General features: G+C 36.4%; 1 protein-coding gene across 2 annotated transcripts in view; it reads left to right on the top strand.

Moving 5' to 3' along the window:
* Positions 1–27,029, top strand: part of MAN2A1 (mannosidase alpha class 2A member 1) — a 186,160-nt gene that overhangs the window by 103,222 nt on the left and 55,909 nt on the right. For both annotated transcript variants that reach the window (XM_003788924.3, XM_023512720.1), the window contains one exon: positions 297–364. In XM_003788924.3, the coding sequence (XP_003788972.1) occupies positions 297–364 (68 nt within the window). The remainder of the gene's footprint in view (positions 1–296; positions 365–27,029) is intronic.

Below are 27,029 nucleotides of genomic sequence, written 5' to 3'. Positions count from 1 at the left end.
GGAAAATAGAAAAGCTTCTTGCAGAACTGTCTTTAGAACTCTGATTTGATGTTCCTAAGACCTGTTAATACTTGAATCTAAACACATATGTGCACACATACACGCGTCTGCACACACCTGCACATGTGCACACATGTGTACACAGATTGTTTTGAATTTTGATGTAGTTTATGTAGCTGGAAGCAGGATTTTTTTTTCTATTATGTCCTTACCAAGATTTCCACAGTACTATTACATAGCTAACTTTGAAACTTAAGTTTTAAAAGTAAAATAAAAATTATTGTTCACTTTTATAGGATTTCAAGCAAAAATCACAGGATTCTCTGCCACAAAAAAACATAATACAACTGAGTACAAAGCCAAGGTAATTCGTAATTTCTCATAAATCCTTACCATTTTTCTGGATTAATATTTTTATTTTTTATGGATCTGATCTTTAGTCAGCATATGCTTTGAGACAGTATTTCATTTAATCAATTTATTAACTTAAAAACATTTTCTAAAAGATTTTCTTCCATGACTGTTGACTTCATTGCTAATAGCTAACACAGTGTTCAGTACATCGATTGTTGAATAAATTATAACAACATTTTTCACTGAGACTGGTATGAGATGGTAAATATATAGCTTATGATAAAAAATTCTCTATAATATTGATTATTTTTATATTCTATCCTTTCTTGATTAACATGTCATTTAATTACCTTGTTTTTATTATCCCTGATCCTATCTTTTAAATGAAAGAAGAAAATTATTAGAAGATGAAGGTTTCTACCATAAATTGTTCACTAGATAACTCATTTTGCTTGTCTATTTTATGGTTAGGTAAATCAAAAGGGTGTTCAGTGACCTTAAATCAAGTCGTTTAATTGGTGGCTCCTCTGATTTACAAAGAAATATTCTATGAATATGAGAATTCTGTGAATTCTTTAACCATCAAAGTATCTGTTTTTCATGACCAAATATCTCTGTCATTACCCAATGGAACAGGAATGCAGTGCTTTTGTATATATAAGAGGTTTGTAATGTAACCTTTCATTGTCAAAGTGAGGAAATTTAATACTACCTCTTACAAATTACAGGATAAAAGAATACTTTTAAAGAGTAATTTGTGATTTAACTAAGTATACTTTATTAAAATTATTTTTAAAATGGAGTCAAAGTATTATAGAAGATTTATAGTTGCTGGTAAAGTTGAGAAGTTGGTAAAGTGTAGACTAAAGCCTTATTTGTATAAATTTCTTCTCTAATTATAGACTTCAGACATGTGCAGTTTATTCCTTAGCACAGGAAGATAAGTGACTTTTAGTGATGCTGAAGGTCTCAGCAACACTACTAAAGTCTTCAGAGCTTTCAGATTCTCAGGTCATACATAGTTGGGCTGAAAGGGTAATAACATTGAAAGGAATATTCATTACAAAATTACAAAATGTTTCTTTTCCCTAAAAATAAGTAATGCATTTATTCCTTTGGGATTATAGGACTGTCCCTTAAATATTATGCCCTTAATAAACTGTGGCATTAGTAAATTTATTTGATGTTAGGCACAATCCTCTCATCTATTAACTTAAATAAAAAATGTTAGTAGAGGAAGATCTTAGTTTTTTCAGGTTATAAGAGTGCTTCCTGCCCCATCCCTATCCCATAGTGTCCCCGGGGGTGCACATTGTAAGTGGTCAGCTGGGGCTGGACCCATAATGGTCAGGGAGAGATGTGCCGTTCGCTTTCTCTCCGCCTGTACTGTCCCAGCCTTCCCAAGCAGGAATTGGTAACTGAGCATTACTTATGCTCATGAAGGAAAGTGAGGAGATAGCAGTGTGGTAATAAAAGAGAAGAGATATTTTTGAGCTTTAATATTGAGGAGTTTTAATTATAGATAAACATAAATATAATTTGTAAACCTATTATAGTAAAATGATTGCTTTTTTGATATTTAAACCATTTGTATTTAAGTCATTTTACTACTTTTTCTTTACTGTTCTTTTTTCTATCAAATACCAGTGTTACTATTTCCATTGTTAGGTAAATTGGGGCTCCTTCTGATTTTCAGATGCTTAATTTTTATGTTTATTATCCATTTTATACTTTAGGCCTTCTTATGTTTTTGGTTTTAAGATCTATATTTGTTAGCCACAAATTATTTGATAGTTACTGATCTTGCATAACATCAGCAAAGAATGGAGCAATGATAGTGGCCTTTAAAAGAGAAGAATTTGATAATTTTATTCATCAGGAACTGAAAGTTAGTAATTGACCTTCTCAATCTTTAACTTAAAACTTTTAGAAGTATGGCTCTGAGTCTTTATTGTATTATCTATGAGTCTTCTATAGTTCCAGGGCTCAGCTTTATTTTAATTATAAACACAGTTCCTACTTCACTATCAAACTGTTTACTAAATAAACTTTGCGTTTTTAATGGGGAAGATAAACTCCCCAGGAGTACATTTTATTCTTTTAAAAATATAAAGTACAGGTAAAGTACATAAAAGTTTAAACAGTGTTTATATAGAGGGTGCCAAAAAAAGTATATACATTTTAAGAAAGGAAAAAACTGTATCAAAGTGATTATATTCAATGTTTACTGATAATATTTGTTATATTTGTATCTTGTGTCTCGTAATTAATTGTGGAAGTCAAATGTGACTGAAGTCTTATAATTTTAACATTTTTTTTTCCTTTCTCAAAGCATGTATTTTTCCTTTCTTAAAGTATGTTTTTTGTGTGTGTGGTATAAAAATTGAATAGAGGGTGATTAAGAAATAAATGTCTAGGGACAGCGCCTGTGGCTCAAAGTAGTAAGGTGCCAGCCCCATATGCTGGAGGTGGCAGGTTCAAACCAGCCCTGGCCAAAAACTGCAAAAAAAAAAAAAAAAAAAAGAAAGAAAGAAATGTCTAAAAAGAGTCCTTAGGGAGGTGATAATATAAAAGTTTGAAATACACTTCTCTAAACCTATAGTGTTTAAGTATTATACGTAAATGAATTTGATTGTCCTGTTGGCAAAATTAGTTAAAACTATACCCTAACATAATTCGGTTTGTAGCAAGAGTAGAATCTTTGTAAATTGACCACCCAACACACTGTAACAAACTGTCATAGACCTGGTAACATAAGGAGCTAGGTCTGCTGTACTGATATGTACATGTGGTGTATGTCTCATCTATGCAAATTAGGTCAACTTGAAGAGGTGGTCAGTGTAGGGAGCTGGTCAACTATGGAGGTTCTACTATATGTAAAAAGCAGACTATAATTTGCTGAAAGTGACCTGAGTACATTTTGATGTTCCTAATTTAGTTCACAGAGTTATTTGAAGTAAATAGTATATAAACTGGTAGTTTTGGTATAGAAAATAGGTACATTTAAGAGTTAAAATTAGGTCACCCTCAACATGTCATAAATTGTCTAACCTTAGATAATTCATAAATGTAAAAAGATGTTTCTGTTCCTCTCTACGTTCATCATTTCCTAAGGAAATTGACTGTAGAGAAACAAAACGATGACTTGCATGATTAGGGACTTGGAAGAGGCTGAGACATTGATGACACAGGTGAAGTCTGAGATGGGTGTAGAGAATTCAGTTTTCGTTCAGCATCCCCTCTGTTCAGATAGGACAGGAATAAATACTACAACGGCACACCCTAGGAAGTGGTGTGATTTGACAAGTTGACAAGGAACTCTTCGTTTAAGGTAGATAATTCAAAATGCTATCAAGTGCAGGCAGAATGGGGACCAAAAACCCCATTCTTGGCAAAGGAAAGCACTCCCAGAAAAAAGGAAAAACAGAGAAATAAGCTAAGTAAGGCAGAATAAAAACTTCTAAAGTGGCCGCTAAATTCCTTATCTGAGCAGTTCCTGCTTTTCCTGGAAGCCTGGCCCTTGGGGGATATGGTTTGCAAACACCCCTGCTGGGTTTGTGAACACTCTGAAGAAATCATGGCTGCAGAGGAACTGCATGCAAGGCCTGACACAAAACATTAACTAGGCCATCCCCTGCCCAGTCAACAGCCAAAGCAAATAACCTATTGTGGGGACTTGTATTTGGCCAAGGCAGAGATCAAGGGAAGAACTTGAAATATGGGCAGGAGGGCTGGTGTACCCTCTTATCAAAAAGGAAGATGCCTATGGGAAGAGATCAGAGGAAAATTCTTCTTTCCACCAATTCTTCAGAGGAGCCTGACACTGTGTGGGCGTTTTTTTCCACAGTGATCCCTAAGGAATCAATCTGTGTGTGTGACCACAGACAGGAGGCTGCCCCCCAACACAAGGCTCAGGTTTTGGATTTCTTAAGGCTGCTCAGACCCTTAATGATTATAGATAGAGTAAGAGTTGACATGCTTACTCAGAATCTGCTGACGTTTTTGTTCCCTTCCTCAGCTTACCTCTGTGCTAAATGAGCAAATAGTGTTCAATAAAACATGAATGGAACAAAGACTTGGTGCCATCTGGTAAACCTCACAAACGAGCAGTGGTCCCCTATGTTCCCCACCTTTGAAAAGTCTAGTCTATGTGTTCTGTCTCCTTATCTCTCACTGCTTCTAACTTTACTTTTGTTCAGTTGATTGCTGCCAGCTCCACAGGTCTTAAAGAACCTTGCCCCAGGGGGTGGACCCCAGCAATCAAGTATCTAATCAAAATTATACTGAGATAACCTGTCTGTAAATCTGAAAACTTAATTTTTCCAATAGAATTTTTTTTAGTTTGAGAGTAATGTATTCAAACTATTATTACAAAACTAGTAACAGATTTACCTTTAAGTCCTTTTGACGTTTAGCAATGTATTTATCCATAAGCAATCTTCTCTTTCTCTCTGTCTTGCTCCCTACCACAGTCCCTCCCTCTCTCTCCAAAAATAGAAGGGATTCACTTGAAAAGAAACTATTAACAATGTGGAGACACAGGGAAGTCAATGTTTTCTGGGCTTGGGTGACTTCAGAATATCAACTGGATATAAAGTACTTAATTCTGCAGAAAGGCTTTTAGTACCCCTATTTCCATTTGCTTGTTGAAAGGTTCTCCCTGGTTTCATCAATTGAGAGTCTGACATTCATCTTCTCATTCCCATTACTTTCTGTTTTAAGCCATTCTTTATGCTTTGCTTGAATGACTACAGTGGCTTCTTGCCCTTTCATCTTTAATTTCTCTAATCCCCTAATTTATCATGTGTCCTTAATAGAAGAATCTGCCCAAAGCAGAACTCTGAGAAAGTTACTTCTAATCTCAGCATCCTCCAGGGACTTCTCATTGCCTCCTGAGGAAAGTCTCTCCTGATAGTCAGATGTTTTAGTCTGTAACATACCAAACTCTACCCCCAAATTTAAAGTCCTAAATACTGTGTATTATCTCTCTCATGGTTCAGAAAAACTGTTTGGGGTCCTTCACACCACTGGAATCAATTGGAGATTGAGCTTTAAGTTCCCCAAAGGCTTGACTGGGCTGAATATCCAACAAGGCTCACTTGAATTGCTGAAGTTCTTGTTGCCTGTTGGCTGAGGGTTCAGCTGGGGCTTTCAACTGTCAGTGTTTACACATGGCTTCTCCCCGTGACTCCTTTCCCCTCCCCTCAACTTGAACTGAATTAAATTTTCTCTTATGTGGGCATGTATTAGATTGTCTTCTGGCTTCTTATTAGTATTGAATACGTTGGATACTTGCTTTTCCATTCATGTGATACTTTACTAAAAAGAATGTGTTTCAACTCCATCCAGGTTAATACAAAAGATGTAAAGTCTCCCATCTTTTTTATGGCTGAATAGTATTCCATGGTATACATATATCACAGCTTGTTAATCCATTCCTGTATTGATGGGCATTTAGGTTGTTTTCATATCTTGGTGATTATAAACTGGGCTGAGATAAACAGTCTAGTACAAATATCCTTATAACATAGTGATTTTTTTTCTTCTGGGTAAATGCCTAGTATTGGGATGGTGGGATCAAATGGAAGGTCTAATTTGAGTTCTTTGAGGATTTTTTGTACTTTCTGCTCAATTTCTTGATGTAAGGAGCATACATAGGAAGGAAGCGAAGGGATTGATGGCAGTCATCTTGGGAGATAGGCTGTTGGAGTTCACTGCAATGGTGCTGACTACTACCATTCACTTGCCTTGTGAATGGTAGTAGTCATGTGGAAAATAAACTCAACTTCCCCACAAGGTGCCCCAAATCTCATCCTTTTGTGGACATTGGGCCCAAGTTTTCTTCTGGATCACATCCCAGGTGGGTCACTTGTGCATCTGGCAGTTGATAACTGTCGTACTTCTGCCCATATAATTATTTGAAATTAACCCACCTGGATTGCAAACTCCTTGAGGGTGGGACTTATTTCTTTCATTTATTTTCACAGTTCCCACTATTCAACATAGTAGGAATTCAGTATAAAGATTTGTTGAAATACATTTAAGTATTGACCAAAGAGAATATTAAGCTTGGGACTCCAGATGTGCATTGAATTTGGTTCACACTATGTGTGAAAATGTGATATCCTGATATATATTCTTCCCCTATCTTTTATCTAATATTTGGAGATTGGGTACCAGAATGTTCCTTAATAAAATTTAAATGCTACTAAAAATTAAAATAAATGAAAATTCAATACAACATGGAATTTGTATAACTAATCATTTGAGGTGTTAGAGTTTTAACTATGAGACCTAAAAAATTTTAGATTGCATCTAATTTAGTCTCAGCATCATTTAATTCTTATAGAGTTGACCTTGAGGTTGCATTTTGGGGGGCTTTTCAGAATGAGTGGGTACAAAAGATATTTGCAAGTCTTTGAATGAGTTGAACTTATCTAATTGGTTTTACGGATAGCACTTTTTTTGTTGTTGACATAATGGAGTTGCCTGATTCTACATTTTATATTTTTAAATACTGTTCTTGTGATTAGGAGAACATTTAGGGAACTAAAAGTAGACCTGCCTTTCGATTCTGAAATTCTTCTACTAGATACACATCCAGACGACCAAAAATCACTTTACAACAAAGATATTTGCACAAGATATTTATTGCAGCCCAATTCATAATTGCCAAGTCATGGAAGTAGCCCAAGTACCCATCAATCCATAAATGGATTAATAAATTGTGGTATATGTATACCATAGAATATTATGTAGCCTTAAAAAGATGGAGACCTTTACCTCTTTTATGTTTACATGGATAGAGCTGGATCATATTCTTCTTAGTAAACTATCTCAGGAATGAAAAAAAAATATCCAATGTACTCAATACTATTATGATCAATATTTCAGACGAAAGATAAAACACATAGCCCAGAAAGAAGGAGATATTCACTTGCATATTGCAAGTGTACATGTCAAATATATTAATAGTAGAGTATAAATGTCTAAACACAACAATTAAATAAGTGAGGTGAATGACATGTTAACCCGTTTCATGTAATATTCCAAATTATACACAAAATCAGCACATTGTACCCTATAAATGTAATAATGTACACAGTTATGATCTAAAAAAATAAAAATAAACTATAGCTTATAACATAAAAAAATGAATAGTTCATCTCAGATGGTTATCTGTTAGTATAATGGGATTCAAGGCTTTAGATGATTTTTTTTCCATTTGTTACCATTGTCTTCAATGCATTTTTATGCCAACTAAAAATATATGTGAGAAAGTAAATAATATTTCTAATCAGTTGTTTAAATATAACTTTCAAATGAAGAACCTAAGCTTATGATGGTCTTTTTTTTTTTAATTTTTAATGGAATTTCAAGGAAAACAGAATTCTAACCACTCAGATTTTGGCTGTATTGTTTACTATAAACATAGGTTTGATAAAAGCATTTGTAGCTCAAGTATAGATCTGAGATTTTTATAGACTTGTCTGAGAAATGAGTCTGAGAGGCCTGTAAATGTTCAGATGGAGCTCACTTTGCCATTGGTGGTGGGAGAGACGAGAGTGTGTTCGTGATAATTAGTGTAGGAACTAGATTCATTGCTTGTGGATTCTGGTGGTTTAAGCTCACATCTTGCCATGTACTAGAAAACTAGTATAGAAATGTCTTCACATTAGTTACCAGAAAAGGGTTTGTTTATTAAGTCAGGAAGATTAAGTTCATTAAGTCAAGAAGATTCTTTCTTTAAAATGGTGGGCTGTATGTTTAAATTATCTCATGAGTTCAAGGCTATAGTAGAATACAGGATTTGACTAAGAATTGACATTCCCAGACCCTCCATAGCTTTTATTATCCTGAGAAAAGCTGACGTATCTTTACCTTTTAAAGCTGTGTTGAACTTTTCTTTTATGGGAGAATTGCTAGTTGATAGTACCAGAGACACTAAAAGCATAAAATCTGAGCTAGTCTAGCCTAGGTCTAGAGCATTAATAGCATAGCACACTTATGAATTTTATACTGGATTATGAGGGATTCATAAATCCTTTCCTGAAATGATTTTCTGATTAAATATAAAATGCTTGTAAAAGGTGTTTGTGTATTTTTACCTTCATTCCGTCTCCGTTATGTTTTGTTAACTTTGATTTTTATCAAGCTATAGGTTGACCACAGATTATTCAGAAACATATGTCATCCTCTCAATAATATGCTGGGATGGTTTTAGAAAGGATTCTTTACCCGTAACACTAAATAGCATATAGCACATTATTTAAATAACCACAAATTTCTTAGGGAACTGGAGGTACCTTCAATATCCCAGTTAACATTTGTCAGTTTTATATTAAAAGTTCTTTGCATTAAAAAAAAAAGTTCTTTGCACTGACTTGTGGTTGGAGATAGTTTTAGAGCAATCACATCTGGATAGTAACATAAAATAATCTTCAGGTAGTTGCCATTCTAAGTTAATCATTCACAGGCTGCATTTGGCCTAATTTTTAGGGAAATATAAAGGTCTGTAGGGGAGGACGTGAAGAGGAAAGGCACCGTCTTTCCCGGTGTTCTCCCCAGCCTTAGCATTTCCATTTATTTTATGACATCAGAAATGATAAGTATTAATTTCTGAAATACTGTTCCAACCTCATATCAATTTAGATGAAATAACACCTATTATATTAAAAAAATAGTTGACATTTCCAATTTACATGATGGCTGGCTAGGGACCCTAAGACTGACTCTCTCAATTTCCCGTTAAAGCTCATACGAAAATATAGAAAAGGATGAATAGTTATAGGAAAAACACAACCTTGGTTTTGACAGTCAACGTGTTGATATAATCTGAGGTAGCCACAACTGCAGAGCTGGTGGAACTAGACTAGAAAATGCAATTACTTGCTAACCAATGATAAACAGAAATAAATGTATCACACAGGTCTCTTAAAGCAAATGTAGAGATTAATTCCTTTTCCTTTTCATAATGTCTGTCCCTGAGGCTTTGGAATTCTGGTACTTTATCAACTAGAAAAGTGGACACATATTTTTCTCCTACTACTTTTCCTGGCTATTAAGAAGATAGGTAACTGTTCTTTGTTTTTTTTGTTTGTTTGTTTGTTTTCCCCCACCTTCCTTCCCTGGTCTCTCTTGACCAGTCATCACTTAATTGAACAACCAGATGAACTGATAGTCTCTCTTGGTCTTCTCTGCTCATGGTATCCTGGTCTTGTAGCGAAAGGCTTAGCTGGCAGGCCAGTGCACCTCCCTCACTCCATTCTTTTGGCTGTGTGGTTATCATGAATCAGTTACTTATTCATAAACCACTCGTTATTTTTCTCTCATTTGATTGATTTTGGTAAACTAATAAATTATGTAAAAATACTCTTTTTATGAAGTTGAGTGCTTTGGAAATACTCAACAAAAGTGAGTCACTGATGAATATTGGTGAGATGACTGCAAAAGATTTGGAAAGAAATTGTAAAAATATAGAAACATTCTGCACTCAGAGTGTTTAATATTCGGGAGGTTATGCTCTTGTCCTAGTTTGGGGAAATTTAAGCTTGAAACCATGGATAATTATCACATTATCACATGTTTGGTTATAGAGGAAGAAATCCTAGTTAGTGATCCCATTGTCAAAATAAAGCTTTGCTCTTAAATCAATAGACTAGAAAGGGTACACATTTGTACATTTTATGGTAAAGTAAAATATTAAAAATAATACGTAGATATCTTAATGATTTCCTATTTTTAACTTTTATTTTCAGGTCACTTTAACTATTTCAGTTAATAGCTTTATTACTAGCCTTGACTGCATCAATGAGAGGGCGTCTGTATTTTGAAATTGGAAATAAAGTAGGCAGGAGCAAGTAAGAAACTGAGGTTGGTCTGAGGATACATCCACTCAAGGAGATTGCTGCTGGAGGTGGCATGTACTGTGACGTCGTTTCTGTTTGTGTTTTGTGTAAATTTAGGGGTACAGTTGTGGTTTTGTTACATGTAAAGATTGCATAGTGGGGGAAGTCAGGGCTTTTAGAATATACAGCATCGGAATAACATAGTCCTCCCTTTGTTCAGACCATCACAGCTGGTCTAGAAGACTGACAAGCAACCAGGCACAGCCACCGGGGATGTTAGCTTGGGCCGTGTGCAGTCAGGTTGGATCTGTGCATGTGAGCTCACCACTCACTCATGTTTTCCTTCATCACATCCTGTTTTCATCTTTCCAGTGTTAGAAAACTGGACATACCATCTTTCCCTGGCTGTTTCTCTCTCCCTCGCTAAAATGATAGCTCCATGAGGGCAGGGAACTTTGCTTTCGAATCTCCTGGCATATACCTGACATAATGTAGGTGTTCAACAAATATTTGTCAAGTAAAGTAACTTTAGATATGAGAGGGACTTTAACCACTACCAGAATAAAAGAGACAAAGGGTAGCATTAGCAAACAGGATCCAGGTGGATGTGCACTTCTGTGATGATAAGTGAGTGGGAAGTTATCATAGGAAATCTAGGAACAAGCCGTACAGAGTGACAAAACAAGAGGGGTGGCGTGAAGACTCTGAAGAGCAACTTGCCTGTTAAAATGGGTTAGTACAGAGACCAGATGAAAATGTTTAAAAAGACAAAGGACTTGGCAATTCGCAAAAAGTCTAAGAGTCCTGACCTTTAAGAAATATGAAACAGAAGTTAAAAAATTGGGAATGAAAGGGCGGCACCTGTGGCTCAAAGGAGTAGGGTGCCTGCCTCCTATGCTGGAGGTGGCGGGTTCAAACCCAGCCCCGGCCAAAAACTGCAAAAAAAAAAAAAACCGAGAATGAAAAAATGACAAGATGATTTGGAAGTGGGGGAATGAGACAAGGAAAGATTACGTGGGGGAACTAGCAGACCATCTGCACTTGTGATAAGAAGAGAAAAGTTGACACTGAGAGAGGGTATCAGTGACAAGGAAAGAATGCCCAGGAGATAATCTTTTAAGAACTTAGAAGAAAGGAAAACTAAGGGAAAGAATGAGAAAGAAGATGTTAGGTTTGGAGGACAGGATTCCAACAAAAGAATTAAAGATCTTTAGGGAAAAAAATATAACAGAGGCAATGATCAAAGATAAAGTTGATGAAAAGTTTTCTGAGCGAGCTAAGAAGGCCTCTCTGTGTAGATGAAAAGGACCGAGTGCTGGCAACACAAATGAAAAGTGTCGCACACACCCCGCCGCACACCTCGGTAACAGTTCAATTAAAAAAGGAAGGAGGACATTTGTAAAAGTGCCCGGGCAGACAGACAGAGAGTGTAGAATAGAGAACAGGATACAATACAGAAGAAGAGCTGCTCCCGGCCTTCTCCTGTGACAAGACGATGAAACTGGGAAGCCGTTTTATACTCAGAATTGTCTTTCATATGTGAGAGCATAAAAAGACATTTTCAAACATGAAGACACTTATAAAATATACCATCGGCACTGTTCCCTTCTTTTTAAAAATAAAATTTATAAATATCCTTGATAAAGTCAACTCAGCAGACTGCTAGATGAATCAAAATGACGAATTAAAAAATGAGGAAGTAAAAGGGCATTGGAAACCGTTTGCCATAATGAAATCCAAATTGTTATTTCCAACTCTGTTCTCAAACTGGAGGTAGAAATGTCTATCTAGTTGTGGTAGAACTTTTATAATACAAGAGCAGTTTTCTAACAGTTTTCCTCCCTCTACATCTGAACGAGGTGGAAAGGCACATACAACATTTCTGAGTAATTATGTTGTGACCCGAAGAAAAACAGAAGCTTCTGGAGAGAGGGATAGGTCCTACTCTGTTGTCTTCATTCAGGCCAGGCCTACTGTTAACTGCTCAGGTGTCCATCTCTGCTGAGACAAGACACTGTCTTCCCGACCCACCTGCCCACACGTCAGGTGCATGGCTCTTTGGCCATGGCCTGCTAGCACCTCTACGGGGCGTTTTTAAAGCGGAACCCTTCCTCCCCACTTGATTCTGTTCTGTGGTCCCAAGTAGAGTGATCATGTATTATAGTTTTTCATTAGTAGCCTGTTTTACTCTCAAAAGTATATGAATTTGAACAATAAATGGGGAGGGGAGTGGACAGGTAGAGGGAGGGTAATCGGTGGAATCTTACCTACTGCATATTGCAAGGGTACATGTCAAATATATTAATAGTAGAGTATGACTGTCTAAACACAACAATTCAATAAGTGAGGTGAATGCTATGTTAACCAGTTTGATGTAAACATTCCAAATAGCACATTGTACCCACAAATGCAGTAATATCCACAGTTATAATCTAATAAAAAAATAAACTAATACTAAGGAATAAAAATAAATAAAGAGGGTTACTTGATCATGTTTGCCTTTTCTCTTTCACTCTCAACTTGTATCCAAGCATGTGCTAGACATTCTCATTCATCTTATTAAAGGTATCTTAAATTTGTCCACTCCTCTTCATTGTTGATGCCACTACCCTGCTTCAGCTTCCTACTGTCCCTCCCCTGAGTGACAGTGACAGCCCTGTGACAGGTGTCCCTTACACATTTGTTGGAGAGATTAAATAAGGTTAACTAACTTCATAGTATAGCACCTAGCACTTGGCAGGCATGCAGCTGATATTTGATGTTGTGACTCTTCAAGCTCAAAACCCTCCCCCCTCACCTTGTCCTAAGGATAAACTTCAGACTCTTTAATATGGTTTTTATGTCTGCATTTTGGGTTCTCTGGAATCATCTTTCAGGTCGCCTCAGCCTGCACTATGTGCTCCAGCCCCAGAATAATTATTTTCAGATAATGATGTGTACGGAGAACTATGAATTCTCTCTACTGCCTCTAGAGACCTTTGCTGCCTGTAATAAAATATAACAAAATCTTCCTTCCCCAGCTCTAGGTGCACGTGTATGCTCACATACCACATGTACACCATTTGCCCGATTAAGTTCTGGTTGTCTTTTCTGTTCTCTGGGAACTTTCCTGGGCGTCCCTGGGTCAGGGCGAGGTATCATTCTCACAGCCTCCATGGGGCTACGTGTTTCCCTGCTGTCCTCCCCGTTCTGTATGTGTAATGTTCCTCCAGGGAGATTAGTTTTAAATCCTTTGAGGTTCTGGGCTGGGTCTTGTTCATCATTTTAACATGGCAATCATTGAGGAAAGTGGCCTAGTGCCAGGAGCGCTTGAGCTGGGAATTGCCCTGAAGGTAACCTGTCCTGCAGAAATGATCAGACTCAGGACAGGGATCTCCATTTCAGGTTTGCTCATCAGACAAACAAATATTTTAAAAGGCTTATAATTTAAATCTTTATAATATAAAGTAATAATGAATTGGTCAAATATTCTATAGTCTTAAAGTTTTGTTTAAAGTTTGACAATAAGTACCTAGATTAGCATTTCTTTCTGTAAAAATGAAAGCATGGGGTCAGTAAATTCTGAGGTTTTAGCTTAACTGTTTATGAAATCTGCCTTTCCAGTGATGTGGAGGAAATGAAAATGACTTGTTTGAATTGAAGTTGGGAATAGTTGAGGGAAGTGTGGAAGAAGTGCTTGGCACATGGGTGTTTGCTAAATTGATAAGTAAAACTTAGACAAGAAGAAGGTAAAAATTATGAGGAAAAAGTACATGTACTATTTGCTAGACAATTGAGCAGTTTGTCTATAATGATGACGCTTTATGGGAAAGTTTTTTATTTAGGATCACATCTTGCATTTATTCTTGTAAAGTTGAAGTGTGGGGTACTTGTCGGCCTCCCTGTTACACAGTATTGCTTTTTGTACAGATAGCATTTGATTTTGTATTGCATTCCATTGCATATAGCGGAAACCTTGTTACGATGGCGTCCCAAGAAAGCCTTTTGTTTTTCTTAAGAACAAGTTTCAAGGGAGGCATTCCAGGGCATGTGATGTGTTCTGTGGCAGTGGTCTCCAGTCTTTTTAGCACCAGGGACTGGTTTTGTGAAAGATAGTTTTTCCATGGACCCCAGAGGGCAGGGGGATGGTTTGAGGATGCTTCTGGCACATTACAGCTCACTTCAGATCATCAGGCATTGGATTCTCTTAAGGAGGGCACAACCTAGATCCCTCGTGTATGCAATTTATAGCAGGGTTGGGCTCCTCTGAGAATCTAATGCCTCCCTGGTGTGACAGGAGGCGGAGCTCAGCTGGGGATGTGAACAGTGGGGAGTGTCTGTAAATACAGATGAAGCTTCGCTTGGTGCTCACCTCTTACTCTGTGGCCTAGTTCCTAACAAAATAAAACAAAAACCTCCTTCCCCAGCTCCACACACACACCATTTGCCCGATTAATTTCTGATTGTCACAGACACCCCACCCCACTGGTCCATAGCAGGGGTTTGGGGAGCCCAGTTCTATGGTATTATCAAAGGTCCAGACTGCCTTTACCTGAGAGTTCTGCCGCCGTTAGCCTGTGGCTCTTGTTCTGTAGACTCCTGATGTCTCCTCCTTTTCATACACAGACTCTCTTTTTCATGCAGAAAGGGAATGCGTGTAGGAGGAAAGTCCTGCCAGTTTTGATGTTGCTATCTTTTATTAAACTGGGGACACAGTAACTTTCTTAGAATCTCCATTGACTAGAATTGTACTTAGATGTCATTGGCCAGAACTGTGCCACATAGCCACACCTACTCACTGGGGGCTCGTTTTGATTTTCTAAGCTAGAACGGTTTCCATCCCGAATAAAATTGGGTTTCTAATCAGGAAAGGAGGAATAGTGATTGTAGGGTGGGAACTGGTAGCATCTACTCATTAGGTTCATTAACTAAATCAAAGAGCAGCTCCCAGAGTTTCAGATTCAGCTGGTCTTCCTGCTCCCTCAGTCCAGAGACCGCATTCTGTTCTGTACACTGTAGAGACAGGTCTGTGCTAACTGAATCAGTCCTGGGTGCTAGAAATTTCTTGAAAACTTGTTCTCAAGATTTACGAGTTATGTAGGAAATGCATATCTAACAATTCCAATTATTAATGAAACTGAGACATTTTCAATTTATTCCAAAACCAAAAATATAATTGGATACTGCAAAATGAAGAGTTGTATAGTTAAAGATGAGGCATAGACTAGTTGTATATAGAAAAATAGGTTTAATAGGTTTAATAGCCACTCGAATGGCTGTGAGTGTTGGTAATATAATATTGTAGTTTTTGGAAAGTTCTTGAATGATAATTCATTTGGTAAAAATCCAGACAGGGGAGGAAGTCCTCTTAGAGATAGTAGGGTGAGAAGAATTGTTGAGATAAGCACTGGCATTTTGTTTCATATGTAGGATAAGGATAGTGTTGATTAAAAGATAAAGTAGGAGCTCATCAAGTAAAAGCGTGTATATCCTAGTGGGATTTGGGCTATTCAACTATTATGAAAATGAGAGTACTCTTAAAAATTTACTCTTTCTTAGTGACCTATTAAAATATAGTTAGTTATATAGTTATTTATTCTTTGGCCCCCAGCATCATCCATTTCGTGACAGCTCTGTTTTGCATTTCTGTCTTGGGCAGCACTGTCTTGGTACGTGTTCTGATTTTGTCTTTGATTCTTTCATCTCTTGATTCTTTCTCTCTCAGATTCAAGGTCTGTAACTTCTAGTCTGCTGCTAAACTGCTCCTGAAACAAGCATTCATCTCCTTATCTGAAATCCTCAGGGGTGTATATATTGTAGACTCAGAATTCTTTTAATTTGAAGAAAGCAAAGTGTGTATGTGGTCTGCTTTAAAATTCTGAATATTCAGATCCAATAGGATAAATAAAGATTCTATAAAGCTTCATGTCAGTAAAGTTTAGAGTTTTTACCCCCAGATAAAGTTTGAAAAGCATTTGTTTTTTTCTGTTTTCCTAGAGCTTTGTGGAATTCACAGTTTAGAGATGTTAAATCTGTAGAGTAATGGTTTGGGAGAATCATGAAATTGCATAAATAAAATAATTACCAAGTTTCCTAAAAAAGACAGTGAGGCAGAAGCCACTTTGCCTCTCCTGAATGGCGTTGCATTGTTGCTAAGCATCATGCTTGGGTGATTCAACTTTTCTCCTCTGTTCTGATTCCTGTCATTTCAAAAGTCTGTACAGAGATGTCTGTCTCTCAAGAACTGTTCGCCAGCTGAGCAATGCCGCCCGTTCCCTCTTTGCACCACATTCTCTACGTACCTGGGTATTTAGGTGTTGACTTTTTTTTTTTCCTTTGCAAGAGTTCTTTCCTTTACTGAGTGCTTTAGTTTCCCAGATACACTTCAAGCTTCCAGAATTCATTTTTTTTAATTTCTTATTTCATTTTTGTACTTTCTGAAATAGTACATTTTACAATTCTTACATCAGGCAATTTAACATTTATGACATAAGTATATATTAATCATATGTACATTATTTTTACTTACATTTAAATGTTTGAGAAAATGTTTTTCAGGAGGCTATTATCTATCTCATATGTTAATTTTTAAGTGATATATAGTGTGGGATTTGCCTACTTAATGCTTTTAAGGCATGGTATCTTAAGTCTTTCTTTTCATCAATTTCATATGAACTTTAAAAGAATATTTCTTATCAGGACCTAATAATTAGGGTACTATCATTTTGTTCCCAGCTAAAAAATTATCTTAGATATTATTTGTGGAAGTGATTCAGATTGCATTTCAAATCATGGTTTCAAGCTTTATTTCTTGAAAAATAAGGACAAAGTAGTTTATTGTTCATGGAACACCTGGTAAATTGCCTGGTTAGTCTATGTTTTAATTGCCCCTTTATTGTTTATATTTTAAATCAGACATTCCTAAATAGCTGTGTGGTTCTAGTTTATTATTGTCAGGTTATTATATAATGTGTTAACACATTGTGTTCTAGTTGTGTGGTTTGCGTGATGAGATTAAAGCTATTTTACTTGTTACTTATAATATCTTGACCCATCAAAGACCATAATTAGGAAAGTGCGGAAGATGGGGAAGAAAGCTTGTGCCTCTATATAGAGAATTATGATGAGATATGTTATATATCTCATATATAACATATTCATATGTTCATATTCATATATAACATATTCATATGTTGTAATAGAATGTGCAATAGTGCTGCCTGTAATCTAGGAAGGCCTATAATAGTTTCTAGTGAAGGTATTTAGAAATATGTAACTTTAAACTTTAAAAAAACCTCTGGGAGGAGGTGAGAGGATGTCAAAAAATAGCTGATACTCATTTTGGTATGTCTGCTAGATGATGTAAATTTTGAGTGATTCTTTTCTGTTACTGCTGTAGTATTAAAGCTTTTGCACTCATTCATTGAAGTTATGTACAACACTAGGAAAGTATTAAAGTAAATTAAATATCTGGACTATGAGTGATTTTTTAAAAGTGATTTAGGCTGGGATGGGAGTAATTGAGCATTACATAAGATTCCTTAAATAGTTTTTCTTTTCCAGTTTCTTGTAAACCTAGTTTTCTAGCCAATTTCTGCCTCTTTTCCTCCCAGTGTCCATCATGTCTTCTGAAATTGCTAACGGAAAGCTAATTAACTCAAAGCAGTTCAGAGCATAGACTGAAGTGATGTGGCATATTTCAAAGTTCCATTCTTCTGAACCAGATTTTTTTTCCTTCTGAATGCAGATTAATAAAGCGTGCACTACAAGAGGAACAAGGAAAAGGATATTAGTGAAGGTGTCCTGATCCTGAAAAAGTCAGGGAGGGCTTCAAGCCCATCTTGGACTTCAGAGCACTTCACAACTTTGTGGTAAAAGACAAATTTTAAATAGAGCCTTTGGACTCATTTATTTCATCCTTATTTGGAGAGTAGCATTATTTTATTTTAGTTTATTTTACTTCTCTATTTTATTATTTTATTTTATTTTTAGGCAAGATAATTGTGTGTGAAGTCGGGCTACTTTTTCAAACTAAAACTTGCCTGGGTATCAGATTTGCTGCAGGCACTTACATATAAGTACGGAAATTATTATAGGTTTGGTTGACTCCTGTGTTTTTCTTCGAAATGTGTTCTTTATCCCTTGTGACGTTGTGTTTGCGTTGACTGTGAGTGATGTTTTCTCTAGTGTTTCGTATTTTCCTTAATCAGTTCATTGGGTTGTATTGTAGGGAGTCTTTCTCAGGACCAATATTCTTTCTAAAGGTGCTTTGAAAATAGAAAGTGGTTTGCGTCTTGTTATTTTCATATTTTTACCACTTATAGGATGTCTGACTAACATGAAGAGATAAAGCACCAGTAAAGACTTGTTGTTTTCCCCTCTGTTCACCTGGAAACCTCACACAAGATACATTTCATTTGTCAACACAGATCCCCAACGTGAATACAAGCGGATTTGCCATTTCTGTCCTTAACAACAGAACAATCTTACTTTACTGTGTTAACTTTAAAGGTCTTTTTTATTTGTGAAAATTAGCCTGTTTATGTACTCTGTGTTCCTCCAAAGTTACACCGTTATATTCGTTGGGGAAATGGAATTTTCTTCCAGTAGATGAAAATTACATTTTGATTGAACATCATTCCTTATGCAGTCACCCATAAATACAATGTGTTTCACTGTCTTTTCAGAAATAGCTACAGATGTGATGTTTGAATTGACAAGAAAATAGAACATCTTAATGTTTTAGGTAGAACAGATGGTATTTTTGTTTTAGGCAGAACACTCTCTGAGTGAAAAGCAGCTTAATTGGTGACAAGACTCTTGGGGTCAGCCAAATTATGTACAATTTTTGTGTTTGTTTCTTTTTATCACTTTGGTATCAAACATTTTAGAATACTCATAAAGGAATATTTATCCTTTTCATTGACTTACTGTTTTCTCTTGTACACTGGAAATAGTCGTAAGAGTTTTCAGTCCTCTCTTGTTTATAAAAATTAAAATACTATGTATTGATGCTATTTTGATTAGGTTTGTGGTTTTTAGAAATGCTTTTTGCCTTGTGGAAAATCTGTGAAATTTGCAGTTGTACTTTTGAGGATTAACACTTTATTTGTAGTGTTGAGTTGCATTTGTAACTAAAAACTCTGTTGACATTTATGATGCCAGCTCTTTTATTTCCATACCATAGAGCTCTGGGTAGATGTCATCAGCTGCCTGGAAGGAGCACAGTGTTTGCTGGGAAGGGAACCTTGTGTGGAGAGTTCAGTTTCTGATTCTAGTCCCATCTCTGTCACAAACCAGCTCATATTTTTGGAACTTCATATTCATTACCTTATATATGTTGGGGTAGATAGAGTTGAAACAAGTGATCTCAAGGCCAAATCCAGTTGACACTGGTTTCTTGTCAAAATATATAAATCAAGTGTAAGTCATTCCGGTGGATAAACACCAGGAAAGGACATATAGGAGTCTAAAACTTTAGGAAATAGCCAAGTGTTTCTAATAACTGGGGCAAAGAATAAATAAACTCTCTTCCAATTTCTAATATTGCAAAATGAAGACCTATGATTTAGCAAATTCCCTTCTTACCACCTCTTACAAACAGTAAGAACTTCCTGAAAGAACTCTTTGTGCTATCAACCCAGGAGCCAGTAAGAGTAGCCTAATCTGCGTCACCATCACTGCAGAGAAACCCCCTTTATCCCAGCAGGTAGGGGGGGCTCTAGAGGAATACTCTGGTTTGCCGGGAGTGGATGTACGGCAGCCCGATGAGGCTGTGTTCAGAGGGGCGTGGGCAGCTGGTGGTGTTCCAGTGCTGCCGCTGGAGGGCCTTCCCCACAGCAGGAAGACAGCTCCGCGCTGCCTCGGAGCCTGCATTCCTGTGTTCCAATCCTGGTGCTACCACATTAATGGCTACCTCACAGTGATTAGGATATAGAATCAGTCTGTGTATCTGTCAAATGGGAATAATTTTAGGATGTCATAGGTTGATTATACAGCTGGAAGGAGTTAATTCAGGTCAAGCTTATTCAGTATGCTTATCACTGTTTGAAAGGTTCATTAAGTGCTGTTATCATTATTATTATTATGATTGCTATACTATCTGAAAAACTGTCTACCAATAGCTAAGTTGAATTGCCATAAATATACCAAAAATATTCCTTTAATGCAACTTTGTATTTGATTTGCTGCTTTGTCTATTAGTGAACTAATATTTTCTACCATATAACTTTCTAGAATATTTACTTAGTAATGTCACATTTTTCATCTAAACTAAAAAATTTTGTTAGTAATATTTTATGAAATTGGATTGAGAAGATGATAGTTACAGAAGTTACTTAGTTGATACCAGCAGTTTTGTAGGTGCTGCTCATATATATATATATATATATTTCATTTCAAAGTATTATGGGGGTACAAAAATATTACTAACAAAATTTTTTAGTTTAGATGAAAAATGTGACATTACTAAGTAAATATTCTAGAAAGTTATATGGTAGAAAATATTAGTTCATTAATAGACAAAGCAGCAAATCAAATACAAAGTTGCATTAAAGGAATATTTTTGGTATATTTATGGCAATTCAACTTAGCTATTGGTAGACAGTTTTTTATAGTTTTAATGGAAAAGTCGATTCTGAGTTGCAGATAATTAACATAGAAACTGCAAGACAAATCTGTTAATGTTCCTCAGGGATGTCTAGGCTGATAACTAGACTTCAAGAAATGTAAATCTGGATTTATCACCTTCAACTCGAAACCTCCTCCCAGTGCCCATCCTTTAAGTGTCTAAGCATGGTCACGGTGCCACCATATCTAATCCACCCTAACTGGAACCCAGGAGTTGTAGGAGACTTTTCTTCTGTTTGAGCACCCACCCTTCTCAAAAGAATCCCCCAAAAATCCAACTAATAAGCTATTCTGTGAGTTTTCAATTTACTTCCTGTTTTGTATGTGTGTGTGTGTGTGTAGTTTGGGGCTGGGGCCGGGTTTGAACCCACCACCTCCAGTATATGGGGCTGGCTCCATACTCCTTTGAGCCACAGGCATCACCCTCCTTCCTTCTATTTCTACCACCCTCTGAGATTTTCACCTTACCTGCCTTGGCTGTCTATATAAAACTACCTATATGGTCTTCTCCCTTTAGTCTTTACCCCTTAAATCCTTCTCTCACCTAGCAACTAGAAGTAGTGTTAAAAACCAACGTTGGACAATGTTAAACCTTCTGCATCAACTCTAATAAGGTCCAAGCTCTTTGCCATGATTTAAAGACACCCTGCTCCTTAATATGACGTGGGATGTATATCTCTCGTTTTAGCTTCACATATTTGCATTTTAGAGGTTCACTTTAGTGTGTGGCTTCTAGTGCTTTTGAATGGCCTCTGTGTCCTGAAAAGAGTTGTAGAATATTCACTAATAATCCCAGACTCTAGATGAAGTATCTATTAAGTTTGTTTTTCTTTTAGAATTTTATATAGCTTTATACTTCACTGATCATTCTTTGTATTTAATTCAGAATTACCTTCATATTTAATAACATAACAAATATTTTGTTGTAGTTTCAAAAAATCTTCATCCGTATTTAATGGCTATTAATAGTCCAACTCATAAGTGCACTTTTAGTTATTAATTTGTTCCCTCAATTTAATATTGTATTCATTAGCTAATAAAGACACTTTTTTGAATAGTTTTGTTTAGATAATTAGATTGTTTAGATATGAAATATAATAGCTTAAATATTCTGTATTTCTAGTTTTCTTCTTACGAATTTCTAGAAGTAGGAATATTGGATTAAAAGGCAGAGACTATTTTTAAGTTACATTGATTATAAAATTATAAATATTAGAAACAAGATATTTAGAAATCACAAATAATAAATTAAAATGCCAGCATCTAACAATGACTATTGCGAACATATTGGTAAGTTTCCTTCAAACTCATTCTTCTCTTCTTTTTTGCCTTTCTTTAGATCAAGTTGTTCTATAAGTGTATACTTTTACCCTAACTTATTAGTTATAGATGGCACCAGGGACTGGTTTCATGGAAGACAATTTTTCCATGAATGGGGGTGGGGGCATGGGAATGGGACAGAAGTTAAACTCTGCCAGGGATGTTGTGCAGCCCGATTCCTCACAAGCCGTGGACCACAGACTGCAGAGATCCAATGATTTTAAGAGTTAAGCCAAAAAACAGGGACACAGACTAAATATTTCACAGATATTTTACAGAATCACGGGAAGCAGCTTTTTAAAAAACTATTTTATAGTATCATAGGAAGCATCATTTATTTGTTAATTTTAATTAAAAAATTCTCCCAGTTTTTTTCTGTTTGAATGTTTATATTTCTATTGATTTGTAAGAGCACTTCACAGATTTCTCTAATTACTTTTAAAGTTTTTATTCTTTAATCTTGTTTCTTAAGGTAGAAAAAGTGTTAGGCTTTTGTTAACCAAATCTGTCAGCTTTTTACTTTTTTTTTGATTATGGTGAGAAAGGTCTTATACATATTTTTCTACTAATTTCTTATCGTTTTTTGTTTTTATGGTGATTTGGAATCGGCGTTGTCATATTGTTTAATGCCTCCATTTAATCTTCTGTCTCCTTACTGTAGGTACATTATAGAATTGTTTTGTCCAGTTCATGATCCTTTTCCTTCTCTTACCTTCCTCCTAACAAAAAGATTTCAGTGGGATTTAGTTGAATCATAAGATTCATGAGTTAATGTTGAGAGAAGTTGGGTTTGTTTTTGTTTTTGTTTTTTTGGCATTATTTTATTTTTCTTTCCTGGAACGATCATATGTCTCTCCATTTATTCATTTTTTTATGAATTTTTTATTTTCCATATATATGACGTATTCATTTGATATAAAATTAACTTTCTATTTAGATCATTCTCCTGATGTTTAATTACCGTAACTGCCCCTTGTTTGCGTATGTGTCACATGAGGTGCTGGACGTACCTTCCTCTCATGGCCGACCTTACTTAGTACATTGAATTTACCAGTTTGTTTCTGTTTCTCCCTGTCCTAGACTGGAGGTCCTTTCATGACAGGGACTGTTTTTCACATTCGTAAGTTTATAACCACACACACTAGGTGGTACCCTTCTTTCCATTTTCCATGCTTTTTAATTTGGTCATAAGCCATATGGTCAGTTCATATGTGTGTATATTCTCTGCACTGCTGCCTCTGTTCCCCCTCTGCACTGCCATAGTATGGAAACTCTTACATCAGCGTATAGGAGTTGACCCCTGTGTGATTTTGTTTATTTAGATTTACATGGGCCTTAACAAAAAGGATTCATGACAGGGCATTCATCTGCATTCCTTACGTCACACCTTGCTCCATCTCGTATGATAGTGCGCCAGGGTCCTTGGTCAGGATGCCATGCGGGTCTGGTAAGGGAAAGGAGAGAAGTGAGCTGTCATTGAGATTCTGCTTTGTACCTGATCTGAGCTAGGTAGTACTCTAAACATTTTATCATTTAACATCTAGCAATTGTCTTTATCTCTTGATTTTTATAGATGAGGATATTAAATCTTGGGGAAATGAAATAACTTGTCCAAAGCTTCTCCAGCTGTAAGTGACATGTGGGGATTTGAGTTTCAGTGTCTGACTCCAGAGCCCAGGAGTCACAGAACTGGGATTTTTGAAGTTTTAATATAGCTCGCAAAAACACTCTAGTTTTTAATAACTTGATATTTTTCCTGATATTAGTATTGGTAAGCATTATAGTTTTAGCTTAGAAAACAAAATGGGATATATCAAAAGGACTTCGGATCTCCACATTGCAATTTCTGTTAACATATAAATCTGTGTATTTTCATATTTAGAATACTGTATAAAGCTTCATACTCTTCAGATTATGTTTTCCAAATGAGGCCACTTAGAGAAAATGAATATGTTCTTGTTTGAAATGAATTTTTTTAATGTGATGTCACTAAGAATCAGACAAAATGAACTCTAGTCTTTGTTTTTAACTTTGGTATCTTGGATCTCATTCCCTCTGTCTTTACAGATGGCATAATTACTTATCTTACATTTTTTGAGGAATTGAAAGCATTTTCTAATGGAATCAAAATAATCAAAATGAAAATGTTTTGACAAACGCAAAGTTTCACACTAGTGGATGTTATTTATAAGTGACAAATTCTCCTAGTGAAATTCTCCTGCATTAGTCGATTCATCACCTATTTATTGAATAATATTCTGTGCCAGGTACTGTGGTAGGCACATGAAATTACAGTTATTTTCCAGAGAAACTTCTGATGATTGTTTAAACTACACTTAGATAGGACTTGAAAATATTTTTCGTTTTTTAGCTTCATTACACCATCATAAAAACATGCAGAGTTTTTAAAATGCTTCCTTAAATATTGTTTTGCTTGCTTCATGCAGTGAGGTCCTAAGATGAACTCCTTGGTATAAAGTGCTCCATATTTTGTGCTCCAGTGTTCCAGTTTATAAATTTTCTTTCACAAAGATAATATACATGAACTATAAATAGCTCACATTCATCCTGAGCTTCCTGAGGAGAGAAGCTCTGTGGGGTCTTTGGCGTCACTGAGGAGAAAGTTCTTCACATAAGAATTTGGAACTAAGAGAATCTCCACAGGAAACTCCAGCTGTCAAAAAGATCCTTGTATGCCTGGCTTGTGAGTAAAGTGGTTAAGAAAATGGGCCTGGAGGTAAAAGTGATTTCTAAGCCTTGTGTCACATTTTAGCTGAATAAGTCTTGGCAACTCACCTAACCTTGCTGAGCCTCGGTTTCCTTGTCTGTCGTGTGGGAAGAGGAAAAGCCGTGCCTCAGACTTTGCCCATGCAGGCTAAGGACTGGCCCAGGCGTACAAGAAACACTCGGAACGATAATGCCTAGGTCCCTCTGACCAGCGCGCATCTTCCAGTCTCCTTCATTGAGTCCTGGAAGGAGGCCTGTGTGGTCCTATATATCGTTCACAGTTTAGAGGGCACTGATTAGATTGCCTCAAAGCATGGACTTGAGGATCGCCACAGTGAGCCTTTCTTAGCATGAAGCTAATTATTTCTATAAAAGAAGTGAAATAATTCTGAATATATTCATCCTCGGTAAAATCTGCAATGACAGAACCACATTAACCGTGCCGTTCTGGCTCTTCCACAGAGTGATTTTTCAGTTTGACATGGGTGCACACAGGGATTTTTAAATTTTTCTCTTAGCCAAAGTAGATCACCTTCTGGGCTCTAATTGGATCGGCAGTTAACATGTGGGGCTTTTCTTCATGAGATGAGCATTGTTCCTTGCATACAGGATTGAGATAATTGCCTCTGACCCCACCGTGTGGGGATCCAGTGTCAGTGAGAAGTAAGAGGCTTGCTGTGACTTGGTGGCAGATGATAGGTGAGAAGCTAGTGCTGATATGGGGAGGTGGGAGAAGGAAAGAACACCGAGCTTCCAGGATGAAGTAGAAAGTAACCCATCTCGTTTCAGGATATAAATATTACTCTTTTATTCGTGTGGATCAAATACTGCTAATTTTCAGTAAGCGAGTCTGATATTATGATCTGACATTAAAAGCTGTTGGTTTCATTCACAACCAAAGAGTGTATAAGACTCATGCTTGGAAATATTGGCAGCAAAATAAATTTTTGACTACCAAACATGATAACGACAATGAAAATTCAGTTAATTTGTGATGGTGTAATTATTTCCAAGGAAACGATAATTTATAAATGATCCTACCTTCTCTGTATTGTACTTAAAGTGTACATAGATAGGAGTTTGTGTGTCTGATAACTTTGTACTGTGATGCACTTGGAGAACATGCTGTGAATCTCTAATTATGTTAAAAATTATTTTCTTAGTGCAGCTTTATACTCATTATATACTCCACACATTTAGTTTTGAATAGATTCCTGGCATGATAATTACATAATCATTCAGTACAGTAGAAACATCATTATGGTCAAATACTAATTAGCTACTAAAATGAAACAAAACAGAACCTAGTTCACAGCTTATTATAAAAAATGATTTAATATGGTACAAAACCAAATGTATAGTTAAAATTATTATTTTGTTGAGTGTGAGTCATTTTTTCTTTTTGCATGGGAAGGAATCAGTGTTTCAGATGCTTATTACCTAATTTCCTGCTTGGGCACACATTACACTTTATTCTCCCAGCCTCTGTGACCAGCTCTGATGTATCGTGGAGCATCAGATGAACATGCCGTGGGGACTGCAGGCTTAGTGTGCCATAGGTGCCCGCTGGGCCTCAGGCTTCTGCAGAGTGAGGAGGTTGGCCTAAGTCTAAGAAGTTTCACAAATTCTTTGCTTAGTAGCTCTGTGGTTTTGGTAAATCACTAATTTCTGTTGTTCTAGTTTGAATACCTTTGATGCAGAGAATGAGCGACCTTCTACTGTTTTTCCACCCCAGCGCACCTTAGGAATATAGGACAGTCCCATCAATAACAGTGAATCCTGACAATTGAAATTCTCCAGGTGCTTCTGTGACGGGGGAACAGGCAGGTGACAAGTAGGCTGTGGTAGAGGGCAGGCGGAGGATAGAAGTAGGTTGGCAAATCCCTCAGGTAGGTCTGTTGAGCACATTTCCCAAGAGGGCCTCACCCTCACTCTCCTTGGGAGTGGCTTCTCTGGCTAAACCGGGGTTTTGTCTGGTACTGGGACGTTTCAGTGGTTTTTGTAAACATGTTTGTGATTACATGGCTTCACTTCTTCTCTTGTATACAAGGTATATGTGGAATCTTTCTTACTGATAAGCAAAGCAAGTTAGTCTTACTGTTCTGTTCTGTATTATAAGCCTAATAGGAATTAGAGACATCCTTATTGTCATATTGTCACTTCTGGTTTCTC

This window comes from Otolemur garnettii, unplaced genomic scaffold, assembly GCF_000181295.1.
Source record: "Otolemur garnettii isolate 467f Iridium unplaced genomic scaffold, OtoGar3 scaffold00030, whole genome shotgun sequence".
NCBI lineage: Eukaryota > Metazoa > Chordata > Mammalia > Primates > Galagidae > Otolemur > Otolemur garnettii.
Note: the sequence above shows the minus strand (reverse complement) of the source record. Positions and strands in the feature narration are given on the sequence as shown.